The sequence below is a fragment of the Eschrichtius robustus genome, chromosome 1, assembly GCF_028021215.1.
Source record: "Eschrichtius robustus isolate mEscRob2 chromosome 1, mEscRob2.pri, whole genome shotgun sequence".
In the NCBI taxonomy this organism is placed as follows: Eukaryota; Metazoa; Chordata; class Mammalia; order Artiodactyla; family Eschrichtiidae; genus Eschrichtius; species Eschrichtius robustus.
The window spans coordinates 5,374,922-5,392,272 of NC_090824.1; the positions used below are offsets into that span (position 1 = coordinate 5,374,922).

The 17,351-nt window shown below is 39.1% G+C and overlaps 1 protein-coding gene across 4 annotated transcripts in view; it reads right to left on the minus strand.

Moving 5' to 3' along the window:
- Positions 1 to 17,351, minus strand: part of EML1 (EMAP like 1) — a 145,360-nt gene that overhangs the window by 82,543 nt on the left and 45,466 nt on the right. For 3 of the 4 annotated variants that reach the window (XM_068540703.1, XM_068540693.1, XM_068540712.1), the window contains exon 2: positions 635 to 817. The exons of the other annotated variant lie outside the window; for it this stretch is intronic. In XM_068540703.1, the coding sequence (XP_068396804.1) occupies positions 635 to 817 (183 nt within the window). The remainder of the gene's footprint in view (positions 1 to 634; positions 818 to 17,351) is intronic. 4 annotated transcript variants of the gene reach the window in all.

Sequence of the window (17,351 nt, forward strand, 5' to 3'; positions counted from 1 at the left end):
GCAGCACTATTTACAATAGCCAAGACGTGCAAGCAACCTAAGTGTCCATCGACAGAGGAGTGGATAAAGAAGATGTGGTATATATATAAACGGAATACTACTCAGTCATAAAAAAAGAATGAAATAATGCCATTTTCAGCAATATGGATGAACCTAGAGATTATCATACTAAGTGAAGTAAGCCAAACAAGGACAAATATCATATGATATCACTGCTATGTGGAATCTAAAAAAAAAAATGATACAAATGAACTTATTTACAAAACAGAAATAGACCCACAGACACAGAAAACAAACTTATGGTTACCGAAGGGGAAAGGAGTGGGAGGGATAAATTAGGAGGTTGGAATTAACATAGACTCACTACTGTATATAAAACAGATAACCAACAAGGACCTACTGTATAGCACAGGGAACTATATTCAATATTTTATAATAACCTATAAGGGGAAAGAATCTGAAAGAAATAGATACATAGGTATGTACAACTGAATCACTTTGCTGTACACCTGAAACTAACACAACACTAAATCAACTATACTTCAATCAAATTAACAAATAAGGATACTTAGAATGAAAGAAAAAAAAAAAGAATGTGCCACGAGCCCGATTCCCATGAGTCTCGAATGCCCACCTTTGGTAGGTCCTTTCCTGTTGAGCACGGCCTGCTGCTCCTCGGTGATGTTCAGCCGCCGAACCACATCGGCCAGAGCCGACTTGAGCAGCTGGATGTCGTCTTCCTGCATCTGGACTTTCTGCTCCAGGGAGGCGATGCGGTCTGTCACCTCCATGCTACTGGCGGCAGAAGCGCTGTCATCTAGACCGAGGGAAAGGGGCAAATGAGTCTCAGCTGCTCCCCAGAGAAACCAGACTAAGAAACATACACCAACACGTTGCTATTATGTAACACAACAATATTTAAAAGCTGGAGACCACTGCTTGTAGGCAGAACTCGTGCAAAATCTTTTTTTTTTTAAATTATTTATTTATTTATATTTTGGCTGCGTTGGGTCTTCATTGCTGTGCGTGGGCTTTCTCTAGTTGCGACGAGCAGGGGCTACTCTTCATTGCTGTGTGCGGGCTTCTCTTGTTTCGGAACATGGGCTCTAGGCGTGCGGGCTTCAGTAGTGTGGCTCGCGGGCTCTAGAGTGCAGGCTCAGTAGTTGTGGTGCATGGGCTTAGTTGCTCCGCGGCATGTGGGATCCTCCCAGACCAGGGCTCGAACCTGTGTCCCCTGCATTGGCAGGCGGATTCTTAACCACTGAGCCACTAGGGAAGTCCCCGTGTGAAATCTTTTAAAATTAAGAAGAACTGCACTGCTTCATTCTGCTACCGCCTTTTCATTCTCTAGGTTTGTGCTTTTCATTTTTTTTTTAAACTGTGGTTTTAATTGTCATGATATTTTTCTAGATTCAGGCCATTTTCTTTTCCGTGATATCAGAGAACCTCAGAACTAGAGTGGATATTAGAATACATCTACTACAACTTCCCACACATGGCAGAAATTGACTGCATGGTCTTCTAGCTTTTGTTCCAATGATGCTGACAGGTTGTGCAGATAATCACAGGGTCATACTATCTTCCAGTCAAGATTCTTAAGGATTGGCTATTCTGACAAAACAACAGGAGTGGTCAAATCTGTTTGGTAAGCACACCCTTACAGCTAGAGTGATCATAGTTTCTTATCTAGAGGTACTAACTCCCAGTTCCTTACCACGGTCTACCAGGGCCCTTCATGATCTTCCTTACCTCTCCAACCTCATTTTACACCCTTCTTCTCTTCTCTTCCCATGCTCCAGCCAAACTGCCCTTTTTCGCCTACTTTAGGGATTTGGTATCTGCTTTTGCCTTTGCCAGAAGCATTTCTCAACCAGATATTTTCATGACCAAGTTCTGTTCTTTTGGTCTCAACTCAAATGGGAGTTTTTCAGAGAACCTTGCTAATAACCTTCCTTTAAGTTGTTCCTTTCAGTCACGTCCACCTTATTTCTTTCTTTCATAGCATCACTATGACCTAGAATCATCTTGCTTGTTTGCTTCCTGTCTATGCCTCCCAACTAACATGTAAGCATCATGGAGTCTCTTCTGCTTCCGGGTATGAGAAACCCCTACTGGACAGCACCCCCTGCAGAAAGTAATTGTTAAGCCTGGAAATTATACAAATAACAGCAGAAGTACTGGAGCGTGGACACAAGCATATAGACTCTGGTGGGAGTTTGCATTCACTTGGTAGAAGGCAGATGGGGAACTATACAAGTAAACTCCCTTTTTCATGGCTTTGAGCCCAGGGCTAAGTGTTGTATACAATGGGGGTGAGGACACACTCAGAAAATCCTGTTGCCTTTTTGTCCTTAAAAAATAAAAAAGTGAAGTCTGAAAACAATGAACACTAAAAAGAGTGGGGAAATCCCAGAAGGAAAAAAAAAAACTAGAGAGGGGATTCCCCAAACTCTATCTCTTTATATCTCTGACTGACCTGTGAATCACACAGGCACAGAAGAGACTCGAAGCAGAGCCTGCAGTTCAAGCCCAACCAATTAAGGTACCCACTGAAACAAAGAAACAATACTTGTCAGAGAAAAAATAATAGAATACAGAATCTCCATAACTTAACATTCATAATGTCCAGGATATAATCCAAAATCAGTAACACACTAAGAATCAAGAAACAGAACACATTCTGAAGAGAAAAGAAGATAAATTGAGTCCAACTCCAAAATGAACAAAACATTGGAACTAACAGATAAGGAATTTAAAATGGCTATCAGGACTATCCTCTATATGTAAAATGAGTATTTTTTTCAATGAATGAAAATTTCAGAGAGAAGTGGGACGTATCGGCAGAAAGATAGAAATGAAAAATGAACTGAATGGAAATTCAAGAACTGAAAAATATAATTTATAACAATAAAAAATTCACTAAATGGAATTAACAGATATGACAGATGAAAAACCAAGCAAATCTGAAGACAGATCAATTGGAAGTATCCAAGGTGAAGAACACAGAGGGAAAAAATTAACAGAGCCCTGGGGACTTGTTAAGACAATCTCAAACAGTCCAACATACATTTAATTGGAATATAAAAAGAGAGAGAGCAGGACAGAAAAAAATATCTGAAAAATAATGGCCCCAAACATCCCAAGTTCAATAAAGGAAAGAAATGTAAAATTACAAAATGCTAAGCAACAACCAAGCAAAATAAACACAAAAAAAGACCACCTCAAGGTCTATCATAATCAAACTGTTGAAAACCAAAGATAAAGTAGACATCTTGAAAGCAGCAAGAGAAAAACAACATATATAACTATACAGGGAACAATAATCTGATTAATAGCTGGCTGTCATAAACCATGGAGACTAGAAGAGAGTGAAGCAACATCTTTAAAGTACTGGATGAAAAAAAATTCAATCTAGAATTCTATATCCTGAAAAAATATCCTCCAAGAATGAAGGCAAATTAAGGCATTTTCAGATAAATGAAAACTGAAAGAATTTATTGCCAGTAGATCTGCATTACAAGAAGTTAAAGGAAGTTCTTCAGAGTAAAGGGAAATTACATACAATGGAAACTCAGACCCTCAGAAAAGAATGAAGAGCACTGGAAATGATAAATATTTGAAGGAGCTCAAGACTTTTTTTCTTTTTGCATTTTCCTTTGAGAATTTCAGGGGGAAAAAAAAAAGCAAGACTCAACTATATGCTGACCACAAGACACACACTTTAAATGCAAAGACACAGACAGACTGAAAGTAAATGAATGGAGAAAAAGATATAGCATGCAAATAGTAAGCATAAGAAGGCTGGAGTAGCAGTATTAATATCAGATAAAATAGATGTCAAATAAAATGTATTACCAGCTATAAAGAAGAACATTTCATAATGAAAAAAGTATTAACTTATCAGAAAGACAATCAAAAATATGCCCAATAACAGAGCTTTAAAATACATGAAACTCCATTTGCAGCAACATAGATGGACCTAGAGTTAGTCATACTAAGTGAAGTAAGTCAGACAAATTTCATATATCATTTACATGTGGAATCTAAAAAAAGTGATACAAATGAACTTATTTACAAAACAAACAGACTCACAGACTTCGAAAATAAACTTATGGTTACCAAAGGGGAAATGTGTGTGGGGGGGAATAAATTAGGAGCTTGGGATTAACATATACACACTACTATGTATAATGAATAAAACAGATAATCAGCAAGGACCTACTGTATAGCACAAGGAACTCTACTCAATATTCTATAATAACTGACTATTAAAAAGAATCTGAAAAAAGAAAGGATATATGTATATGTATAACTGAATCACTTTGCTGTATACCTGAAACTAACACAACATTGTAAATCAACTATACTCCAATATAAAATTAAAAAATTGAATTAAAAAAATTATTAAGTAAAATACATGAAACAAAAATTGACAGAATTAAAGTGAGAAATAGACAATTCCACAGTTATTTCTCAAGATTTTAACACCCCTTTCTCAGCAACTGATGGAACAACTCATTTAAAAAATCAGTAAAGACAGAAGATATGAACAACATTAGAAACCACTTTGACTTAATTGATATGTATAAGAAACTACAGCCAATGATAGCAGTGTACATGGTACATTTACCAAGGCACATCATATTCTGGGCCATGAAACAGACCTGAATAAACCTAAAGATTGAAAGAGTATGTTCTTTGACCACAGTGACAATAAATTAGAAATCAAAAACAATAAGAGAACAAGGAAACCCGCCCAAATTTTGGAAATTAAACAACACACTTCTATATAATCATTAGGTAAAAGAAGACATCACAGGAGAGAATAGAAAATATTTTAAGTTGAATGATAATGAAAATATAACATATCAAAATGTATGGGTTGCAGGTAAAGCAGGTCTTTGAGGAAAATTAATAGCTGCAAGTCTATTAGAAAAGGAGAGTATTCTCAAATCAATGATTCTCAGCTATCACATTAAGTAACAAGAAAAAGAAGAGCAAATTAAACCCAAATCAAGCAAAGGAAAGGGCAAGAGCAAAGAGCAGAAATCAATGGAGTAAAACATGAACAAGCAATGAAGAAAATCAATGAACTCAAAGGCTGGTTCTCTAAAACATCAATAAAGTGTAAGCTCCATGAAAGCAGGGATCTTTTTTGCTGGTTCACTGCTCTATGTTTCCAATGTGTAACACAGAGTAAGAACTCAATAAATATTTGGTAAATGAATGAATAAATGTGTAAATGGGTATCTTTTATGAAGCATACATCAAATTAGTTTCTGGGGATGTAAAGATGACTGATTCACAGTCCTTTCTTTAGAAGCTCTTTATGTGGTGGAGAAGACAAATGTCCCCAAATTTCTAAAACAATGTGATAAGTTATATAATTGAGAAATATACAGAGTGATAAGTGAACACAGAGAAGAAATATTAATGGTATTTGGAAAAACAGAAGAAAGTAGGGGGTTGGCCATGAAAGATAAAAACATTTACAAGGTGGAAAAGCAAGAAGAAACCTTTGTCCTTTTGGACTCACGTCCTAGAGAAATGGAAATAAAAACAAAAATAAACAAATGAGACCTAATGAAATGCTTTTGCACAACAAAGGAAACCAAAAACAAGACGAAAAGACAACCCTCAGAATGGGAGGAAATATTTGCAAACGCAGCAACCGACAAAGGATTAATCTCCAAAATTTACAAGCAGCTCATGCAGCTCAATATCAAAAATACAACAACCCAATCCAAAAATGGGCAGAAGACCTAAATAGACATTTCTCCAAAGAAGATATCCAGATTGCCAACAAACACATGAAAGGATGTTCAACATCATTAATCATTAGAGAAATGCAAATCAAAACTACAATGAGGTATCACCTCACACCAGTCAGAATGGCCATCATCAAAAAATCTACAGACAACAAATGCTGGAGAGGGTGTGGAGAAAAGGGAACCCTCTTGCACTGTTGGTGGGAATGTAAATTGATACAGCCACTATGCAGAACAGTATGGAGGTTCCTTGAAAAACTAAAAATAGAACTACCATATGACCCAGCAATCCCACTACTGGGCATATACCCTGAGAAAACCATAATTCAAAAAGAGTCATGTACCACAATGTTCACTGCAGCACTATTTACAATAGCCAGGACATGGAAGCAACCTAAGTGTCCATCAACAGATGAATGGATAAAGAAGATGTGGCACATATATACAATGGAATATTACTCAGCCATTAAAAGAAATGAAATTGAGTTATTTGTAGTGAGGTGGATGGACCTAGAGTCTCATACAGAGTGAAGTAAGTCAGAAAGAGAAAAAAAAATACCGTATGCTAACACATATATGTGGAATCTAAAAAAAAAAAAAAAAATTGGTTCTGATGAACCTAGGGGCAGGACAGGAATAAAGACGCAGACGTAGAGAATGGATTTGAGGACATGGGGAGGGGGAAGGGTAAGCGGGGACGAAGTGAGAGAGTAACATTGACATATATACACTACCAAATGTAAAACAGATAGCTAGTGGGAAGCAGCCGCATAGCACAGGGAGATCAGCTCCGTGCTTTGTGACCACCTAGAGAGGTGGGATAGGGAGGGTGGGAGGGAGACGCAAGAGGGAGGGGATATGGGGATGTATGTATAGATATAGCTGATTCACTTCGTTATACAGCAGAAACTAACACACCATTGTAAAGCAACTATACTCCAATAAAGATGTTAAAATAAATAAATAAAAGAGCAAGATGGAAGCACATGTACTAACATGGATAAATTTCTAAGACATCTTGTTGAGAAAAAAAATCATGTTTCAAAAAGACAAAATAATATATGTATTCTACAATATTCATTTATATGTATGCAAATGTATAGAAAAAGTTCTAGAGGGATATGCACAAATTGTCATCTCTGGAGAATGCAGCAAGTATGGGATTAGAGGTGGTGGTCAACGAGAAATTTAGACTTGCCTGTAATATTACAGTGTTTTAGAAAGATTATATATATGTGTGTGTGTATTACTTGTGCAGTTTGAAATTAATTTTAAACGAAGTGTAAGACAGATCCACAAATAGCAATATGGAAAATATCATAAATAAATTGCCAAGTGAAAACAAAAAAACAAAACAAAACAAAACAACCAAAAAAAGAAGAATCCTTTGCATTCCAGGCAAAGGAAACAATTTAAACAAAACATGGGAACATGAAAGCATAAGGAATATTCAGATAATCATGGCCTTTGAAATTGAAATCTACCATCTCGTAACTTCTACTTACTGGATATAATTCTGTCCTGCCCTGAAATTCAAGCTCTGCCAACTTCCTAAGTAATTTAATTGTTTCATACATAGAAATGTTTTTCAAGTCAATGTCAAGTCAAGTGTCAATGGCACTTCTGAGGGAGAATAACAGGTATTAAATATCTGATAACCCAGAGAACTTATTAAGCACTCACACACATCTAAAATTGTTACCCTCTTATGAAGAGACATTATATAACTCTTCAAAAAAATGTATCAAGACATATTTCTTTAAAGAAATCAAACTGTGAGGTAAGAACTTACAAACAATCCTCTTCTCACACTCCTCCCCTTCCTAGAACTGCGTACTCCATCCCGTACACTAATAATATAGAATTCACACTGTTTCAGCTAGGAACATGGGGGTAACCTTTTTCTCTGTCTCTTCCTGTTGATTGAGACATATAAAGAACTTTAAAAACCCAACAGTGAGAAAAGAAATAACCTGATTAAAAAAGAGAGAAAAGAAAAAAATAGGCAAAAGTCTCAAACAGACACTCCGCCAAAGAAGATACACAGATGACAGACACATGAAAAGATGTCAATGTCACTAGCCGTTAGGGAAATGCAAATTAAAACCACAATGAGACATTGCTGCATACCTATTAGAATGGTTAAAACACAAAATATTAACGAAACAAAATGCAGGTCTTCTCTGGTGGCGCAGTGGTTGAGAATCTGCCTGCCAATGCAGGGGACACGGGTTCGAGCCCTGGTCTGGGAAGATCCCACATGCTGCGGAGCAACTGGGCCCGTGAGCCACAATTACTGAGCCTGCGTGTCTGGAGCCTGTGCTCCGCAGCAAGAGAGGCCGCAATAGTGAGAGGCCCACGCACCGCGATGAAGAGTGGCCCCCACTTGCCACAACTAGAGAAAGCCCTTGCACAGAAACGAAGACCCAACACAGCCATAAATAAATAAATAAATAAATTTTAAAAAAACAAAAAAAACCAAAAAAACCCCAAAATGCAATGAGGATATGGAGCAAATGAAACTCTCCTACGTTGCTGGTGGGCACATAAAATGGTATGGTCACTCTGGTGACCATACCATTGCAGTTTCTTATAAAGATAAACATACACTTACCATGTGATCTAGCAATCCTAAGCACTTACTCTTAGTCTAGAGAAATGCACATTCGCATTCATACAAAGCCTGTATATCAGTGTTTATAGTGGCTCAATTCATACTTGGTAAAAACTGGAAACTACTCTAATGTGTACACACTGTGGTGTATCCAACATAGTGGAATACCACTCAGCAATAAAAAGGAACAAACTACTGATGCATGCAACGATTTGGATGGATGTCAAGGGCATTATGCTGAATGAAGACAGCCAGTCTCAGGAGGTTACACATTGCATGATTCCATTTATCTGATATTCTCTAAAAGACAAAACCATAGTGAAGGAGTATAGATCAGTGGTTGTCAAGGGTTAGGGTAGGGATAGAGCACAGGGGAGTTTTGGGGGGGTGATGGAAATGTTCTGTCCTGATGGTGGCGGTAGTTACATGAACCTATACTGTGTTAAAATACATAGAATTCTCTCAAAAAAAGAAGTTTTGTTGAATGTTAACATAAATAAAACAACTTTCTGAGAGTTCAAGTGAGATAAAGTCTTAAAGTCTTCTTCAAGTGAGATAAAGGCTTTGTCAATGAGAGGTTATTATTTTTGCTTGTTGAAGTTGGTTGCTTTTATACCATGAGATCTCAGCAAAGAAATATTTCAATGAAAACTGAATACTGGTTGCTCATTAGAAAGAGACCGTCCTTTAAGTTCTAGATAACTTCTTGTGAATGGACAGCGGTTCTGTTAAATTTCTCCATTTGTCCTTTGACCTGGAATGGGAAAGCGGGAAAGTCCCACTTCATAATGTCAAGCTGATTGGAAGGGAGAAGTGGGGAGGATAAGACGGTATTTTATATCTGTCTTCCCTCTGGGCTCAATTACAGAGCTGACTAAAACCTTCAGTCACGTGCAAGCCTGGGCCATTGCAGACCTAACTGGGAAGGTCTCCGGCCTCAGGAAGCAGGCGGTGGGGGGATGGGGGACGGTTCTAGAGCTAAGTTAGTGTGGGAGAGAGTACTTGTGGGACCAGCATGTACTTCAGTCATTAAAAGCATGAACTCTGACGTCAAGTTTCCTGGGTTCAAACTGCAGCCCTACTACCTACTAGCTACGTGACATAGGGCAAATTATTTAATCACGACGTGCCTCAGTTTCTCCATTCGGGAAGAAACAGCAGTTATCTACCTCAGAGGGTTGTCGTAATATTAAATGAGTTAATATAGAGAGAGCACTTGGGATCTGTTTTTGCATATAGTAAATGTTCTAAAAATGTAATCTGTAAGCTATTGTCATTATTATTACTGATAAAGATGACCAAAGCAAATTCAAGTTTAACATTTTTCCGTCAAGACTTCTATGTGTGCTGTCTGAACATTGTGATGCAAAAGAGCACAGAAAAATTAATTAGAAATTAGCGTTTTGTTAACAAGATGTTTTCTAAGTCATAAAAGAATCTGGCATATAGAATCATGTATTCCTCTGATCTTTTTGGGTTGTCTGCCTAGACAGCTGCTTTGAAGAAGGTGCTACACCCATCAATGGGACCTGATCACACAGACAGTGGTGGCCAGCAGTCCTGGAGGTCAATAAGTTGGCCTCTATCATCCAACCTTGCATTTTCTAATCACTATCATATAACCTACCAAGTAAGAGAAGGCAGGCCTGCTCTACGTTCTCAAAATTTATGATGCAAAACAGCTTCCCTGTGGCCTCAGTTTGCACTATGGATGGCTTTAATAAACTGCATAAATCAGACTCTATTTTAATTAGATTGCCAAGTTTGCATAGGAAAAAGTCTAATTTTAATATTTTACCCAAAAAAACCCTTCAAAACCCAAAAACCAAAACCCTAACCACCTGAATATCTGCCTTCAAATACAAACGATTAAAAACTGAAATGTCTGATCTGCTTAAGAGACCCTCCATTTGCGAGATGGGCTGGAATTTTCCCCAGGCCATAATCCTAGCGCTTATCAAATCCTGCCAGCACCACTGCTATAACCTGTCAGGGACTGACTTCTGCTCCTCCAGGTAACTGACTCTCGAGAACGGACCGGAGGCTTCTTGGCAGCAGTGGGAGCTGCCTGAGGTTCTCAGCCTTCTTGCGCACAGAAAAGGCCAGTGTTGTTCAAATGACTTTACATTCCAATTCAGCTGGGGCCAAACTGATTAGCATAATGAAAAACAAAACCCAAAGCTTGGTTTAACCAAGGCAAACCGTTTCCGACCTCTGTACATTGCACAGGAGTCTGGAGCACAGAATGGGAGAGCTTATCTGAATTCCATCAAAGAAAAGCTCACTAGATTGGGAATCCAGCCCAAATAAAACCTTCACACGTTATTTATTTTAAAGTAATTTTCATTTCAGTGCCTCTAAAATTTACCTACGGAGGTCATTAAAACGGTGTTAACATGAGAGCGGCTTTATCTTTTTTCAAAGTTTTCGCATTCTTTCAAGCACCACTGCACTTTGTGGTGTTAGGGGAGGTTTGAAAGAGATGATATTAGTCTATATTTTCACTTGTTGAGTTTTGAGCTAGAACCACTGGCTGGGGCTCGGGTACCTTCTCATTTCCTCAGGAAGGCACAGGGATCTATTTACACACGGCAGGTAGGGTGTCCCTTTATCTCGGTATTGGGTAACCATCTCTCAGGTGGTGATCATGCTATGGGCAAGGGGGTAGACAGGATTTAATCTGAGATAGAACCAGACCCACAGTGGTGCGAGAACCTTAATGTAGATGTCTCAGCTGGCCAACTTCTCTAGAAGATGCTCTGCCAGCAGCAGACCTTCCTGGGGCTACAATTTCCAGCCTCCTGGCATTTTGTCAAGGTCCAAATGTGGTTCAGTAAACTGGCTCTTGGAAAGGCTAGTAATCAGTGTCACCTGCACTGAATGGTCTGGGTCCTGGGGCTTTAGAGAGGACACTGACCTGGGATTCAAATCGGGCAGCATTCAATTCCTGGGTCTGGCACTTATGAGCTGTGTAACCTTGGCAAACGACTTGACCACTCCAGGAATAATACCATAACCTGTCTTCTGAAGTTCTTGTGAGGATAAACGTTAATGTATATGAAACATCTAATAGGATGGTGGCAAACAGGTGCTCAACACAAATGGTAGTTTAGTATTTCCATAGTTGATTGTTGTTAATATTGTTTACCATAGACCATCAGTAAAATCAACATTAACAATAGTTACTGAACAAATTCTGCGAGTATGTGCAGTGCTTGTCCCACGAGACAGGTCAAGGCTAGACTAAAAGGTACCATTCCTGGTCTGCAGCACCTCAGGTCAAGTTGAGGAAACGTGACATTAAGCTTAAGGTGAAGAATAGTTCCATAAAAGCCCTCTCCCATGACAGCACCTGATTAGTGGCCAAAGGATGGACCGAGCATTACACCAACGGCTCCATCCTGACTTGCCTCTCGTGAGAACCTAGCCAAATGCCAGCTTCTTTCTGAGCTTCAAGTGATGTCATGGACCCAGGTAGGTCCTACATCACCCCTGGTTCCACAGGTAAAAAGATGACCTTGAGCTCTGCCCTTTCCCTAGATCTTCGTGTAGCTATTTGTGGCGATGACTTTCAAGTTTAATCACCGTTTTACAGTAAAAAGCGGCACAAAAAGATCTTCAGGTAACTTGTCTGTTTTACTCTACTTAAAAGGCAAGGAAAGTATACTTTTTCCTCCATTCATATGATTATCTCATTACCTGGAGATAAAAACAGGCTCTTGCCTCTAAATCTTCTGGTGATATGAAGGTACTGCTATTATCTGAGTAATAATGTTCCAGGAGCTCAAAGGGGGCCTATTCATTTTAAAAGGTTAACTTAGAATCTGTCCCCTTTATGTTGAGATGGTCTCTCTTTTCCCTAACTATTTAAAACAACACGGATAGCACCAAAACAATAATAGCTACCCTTATTCCCCACCCACTATGTGTCAGACCCTATGTCTTGCAGTGCATTATCTCCAACCCATACAGCTTCCTCCAGCTGGGTGCTGTCCCCATTTCAGAGATGAGGTTGAGGAAGTTAGGTTTCTCATCCACCTCATCTGAAGTCACGCAGTGAAAGTGGCAAGCCAAGGGCTAGCCTTTACACTGTTTCCTGTGGTCCATCCAAATGACAAGCTTTAATTCCAGTGGGACTTGTGTAGTGCTAAGTAAAATATACATACAACTTTTGCATCATTTTACCTTTCCAAAATATTAGACAAATGCTATTTAGAAATCTTATTATAAGGTTCTAGTATTTTAGGAACCAATCATATAAGCAATAAGGACTAACAACCTTTCACTCAATAACCTGTAGGTAGACATCTATGTAAAAGCTGGCTATCCATATTATGCACTGCTTGCAGAAAAGTTATATTTTGTTGTCATAGTCTGAACCACTATAGTATCCACTAGCAAAAGAAACATGGAAACAGGTAGCGTAGAGAAACAACATATCCCCTGTCATTTTAAGGTCTGGATTTCAGCCCTACTGTCAGATCTGCAGCCCTGTACACAACTCCTGGCTGAAGGGCTCCAGCTTTATTTCACTTCTGAGACTGGCTTCTTCTTTGATCATCTGGGTCAGTCAGGAACTCTGAGTCTTGCTCATCCCTGGGCTGGACCTGTCACTTGAGTTCTCTCTCTGAGATTCATCACTTCAGAGATAATTACAAGAACTGACCCTATGCATCAGTAAACCCGTCTCAAATGACGCTGAGCAAACGTTCGTATACCTGATTGTGAGAGAATTCTACAACAGCCCTTAACTGCTATAAAAATGCTGGCATTGCCTACTGATTAAAGGAACTTCAGCAGAGCCTCTTGAATCTGGAAGGAAATGTATCAAGTTATTTTATGAGTCTTGGGTTGGAAAACAGTGGTGCTGGAGACCAGAAAAAAACGCATAAGGTCACCCTAAGAAGCAATACGTGACTCAGCTGCATTTAGGTGACACAGAGTTTAAAGCTAACAAACTTTCCATTCAGTTCAATGAAACGTTACCAAGCGTCTTCTGGACCAGACCTGCAATCAACATTGCGACCTTCCGTCTAGCAGAGGAGAGACTGGCCAACAAATAACTCTCCAGGAAATACAGGGACACAGACAAGAGAGCAATTAAACTGTCCCCACCCCGCCCCCATCACAAGCTGGGCAAAAAAGCTGGCTGGAAATGTAATGTGAGGACTAGTCAAACCTAGAACAAAACACAGGTGAAGGAGGAAGAGCAGGATTTCAGGTGAGCTACTGGGTTTCAATTAATGCATAACGGATGAGGCAAAAGAGGAAGAATAAGAACAATCGCTTATAGAAAGAATAGCCTTGAAATTCTCTAGTTGCGTATTTAGGAAATGTGTTAATTACTTTATCTTGAAAGATGCTAATTTCATTTTGCCTAAACCATAGTTACCAAGACAGCAAAGACTTCCCATGGAGCCCTGAGATTCTTTGAAATCCTTAGAATGCTTATTTAACAATGAACACTTTAATATTTAACACTTGAATATTTATTTTTAACACTATACACGCACTCCCGCACACGCAGACACACACGTGCATGCACACACACCCCTACCTTTGCAGACGTAATTCTGTTTCTTGTTTCTGTTAGATACTAAAAGACCTAGGTACTGTAAAGTCGTTAATACCTTTCCCCCACCCACTTTACAGTTTTCAAGCAAACAAGACATGCTGCAACTGAGCAGAAGAGAAACTTCCAACTGTGTGTGAAGTGATCTGCCCTGAAACTTGGCCTTTGCTCTGAAGTTCAGAAGCACAGGAGCACTGAGGCAGAAGTGGCATATCCAGTCTCTGGGACAGCTGCGATGAGAGGGAGGGGAAAGGGGTAGAGGGGAGGGGAGAGGAGAGGAGGGGAGGAGAGGGAGAAGAAACAAAACTAAAGCTTTGTAATAAAGCTCCTAGCAAGTCATGCAGGATCACCAAATCCTTACCATAAAAGGAAAGATTAAAGTTATGGAGGTGGGGAAGGGGAGAGCAGACAGAATGACAAGCCTAAGGGTGGAACTTGATAAAGATCTAAAACCATAGTCTAAGTTTTTCTTTTACCTGGAGACTATGCAATATTCGCTCCTTACATTTGTCCTACACTTCTCCAAAAGAGGCCTCAGTTCATAAACTGACCTAATAGAAAGTATCTAAAAAGGTAGCTTTAACAAGTTTTTATTTGATACAATGGTTTTAAAACCTTTCAGCAAAAGGAATAAAATAAAAGCTATTCTTATCTTCATTTTTTTCTACTAATTTCCATTAGTATAAAAATATTTCTATTTAAAGTACTCTACGAGGGAGTTCCCTGGTGGCCTAGTGGCTAGGATTCAGGGCTTTCACTGCTGTCCTTGGGTTCAATCCCTGGTCAGGGAAGGGACGTCCCCGCAAGCCACGCGGTGCAGCCAATAAATAAATAAATAAATAAAATCCGCAGAATTCCCCGGCAGTCCAGTTGTTAGGACTCGGCGCTTTCACTGCTGTGGCCTGGGTTCAATCCCTGGTCAGGGAACTAAGATCCCACACGCTGCACGGCATGACCAAAAAAATAAAAAATAAAAAATAAATAAAAAGTAAAAAAATAGAGTACTCTACGGTTACATTACCCTTAACACTGACTGTCTTCTAGACCGAATCGTTTTGATTAGTTTTAGACAATATTCCCTCATGTGAGAGCCTGTGCTTTAATAGTTGAGATGAAGGTCAGAAAAGCACAGTTTAAGTGGTCTGAAATCCACCACTAGGGCTAAAGCCAGACCACTGGTCTTCAAGTTCTAAAACATACTGAAAGTAGTGGTCCATCTTCAGGATAATACAGTAGATATGACTGGTTCATAGAAGACATCACAAGTGAAAATACCTAGGTTCTCGTTGTAGCACTTATCTTTTAGGTTCCTTTCAAAAAAGTGGAGCTACAACATTCTAAGGTTGGAATCTAAAGGGAGGTTTGAAATCTAACCTCTTCCACCCACATTCTTTTTTGTGATTATTGTTCTTGCTGTAAAGCTTTTTCTTTGCCCTTTCTTATTGACACTGTGTAACTACTCTTTTTTTTCAGTTGCCATTAACTTCTGCTTCCAGCCAAGATGGAGCAACAGGGACTGGATTTGCCATCCTACCTAAAACAGCTAAAAAGAACAGACAAAATGTATGACACAATGGTTTTTAAGACATTGGACATCGGACAATGAGGGATAGTGATTGCTCAGTGAAGACAAGCAAAAGAGGTGAACCCTATGACTGCCCCAGGATACAGCCTGAAGACTTTCCAGGAAGTGATGCCAGGAGGGGAGCCAGGTGGAACCTGGAGGTCTCCCTCGGTGGAGGAGACCGTGCTGGAAGTCCAGAAAAGCCAAGATGACTAGAGTTCAGAAGGCAGAATACCGAAGAGGAGACACTTGCAAAGGGAGGAAACTTCAGAAATCTGCAGAGAACACCCCCCAAGTCTTCAGCTGAGTATTGATCAGCATTTACGTATGAGGAACTTACCCAGGTCTGGGGAAGGAACCATCCAATACGAAGAGAGAGAGCAATCACCAGAGCTCACACAGGGCTGGGAATAGTTCCTTTCACCCTTAGCTAGAGCGGAAAACCACAAAATCCACAGGGCACTGGGTAGAGAACGCAGAGATTTTTACCCTAGACTAAATGTTACTCTGGTTCCCCCTAATAAAGCTTAAGAGCAAGACATGAAAGGACCAAACTGTTTCCAAGTAACTTAACCACATCCCAGAACAAAGCTCAAAAATTTTTATGGGAACATAAAAATATCCATCTCCCAACAAGGTAAAATTCATAATGTCTGGCATCCAACAAAAAACCACCAGGCATTCAAAGAAGCAGGAAAATATATGACCCATAATAAGGAAAAGAACCAATGGAGCAAAACTAACCCAGAAATGATAGAATTACTAGGCAAAGAAAATTAAAGTTATTATAACTGTACTGCCTATGTTCAAGAAGCTAAAAGAAAAAACTGGATGTGTTAGGTAGAGGCATGGAAGGTATATATTTAAAAAATAAGGCAAACTTCTAGAGACGAAAACTACAATATACTAGATGAGAGTAAATGAAAAGATGACTGAACATGAAGAAACAACAATAGAAACTACCCAAAATGAAATTTCGAGAAAAAAAAAGACTCAAGGGAAGGAGGGAGGGAGGGAGAGAGAGAGAGAGAGAAAATGAATAAGAATGAAGCATCAGGGGGGTTGTAAGACAACTCCAAGTGTACTAATATCTGTGTAGCTCAAGTCTCTAAAGGAGAGGAGAGAGGGGGGGAACAAATAATAATTAAGAGAAATAATGGCTGAAAAAATTCCAAATTTGATGAAAATTATAAAGTCACAGATCAAGAAGCTCAATGAATCCCAGGCACAGAAAACATGAAGAAAATTACACCAAGGCATATCAAAATCAAATTGCTTAAGACCAGAGAAAAAGAGAAAATCAGGCAAACTAGGAATCCAGGTGAACTTCCTCAACTTATTGATAAAGAACATCTACAAAAAGCCTACAGCTGACACCACCCTTAATGGTGAGAAACAGGATGCCTCCCCCTAAGACTGGGAACAAAGAAGAGATGTCCCCTCTCACCACTCCTATTCGACGTCATACTGGAAGTCCTGGCTAGTGCAAGAAGACCAAAAACGGAAGTGAACGGTATACAAATTGGGAAGGAAGAAATAAAACTGTTTGCAGATGACATGATTGTTTATGTAGAAAACTGCAAAGAATTGATCAAAAAACCTCCTAAAACTAAAAAGTGACTAGAACACTGTTGCATGAAACAAGATTAACATACAAAAGTCAACTGCTTTCCCATGTACTATTGATGAACAATTGCAATTTGAAATTAAAAACATAATACCATTTACAATAGCACCAAAAAAAAAAGAAACAGTTATAAATCTAACAAAATATATTCAGAATCTATATGCAGAAAACTATAAAATTATGATCAAAGAAATAATAAAAGAACT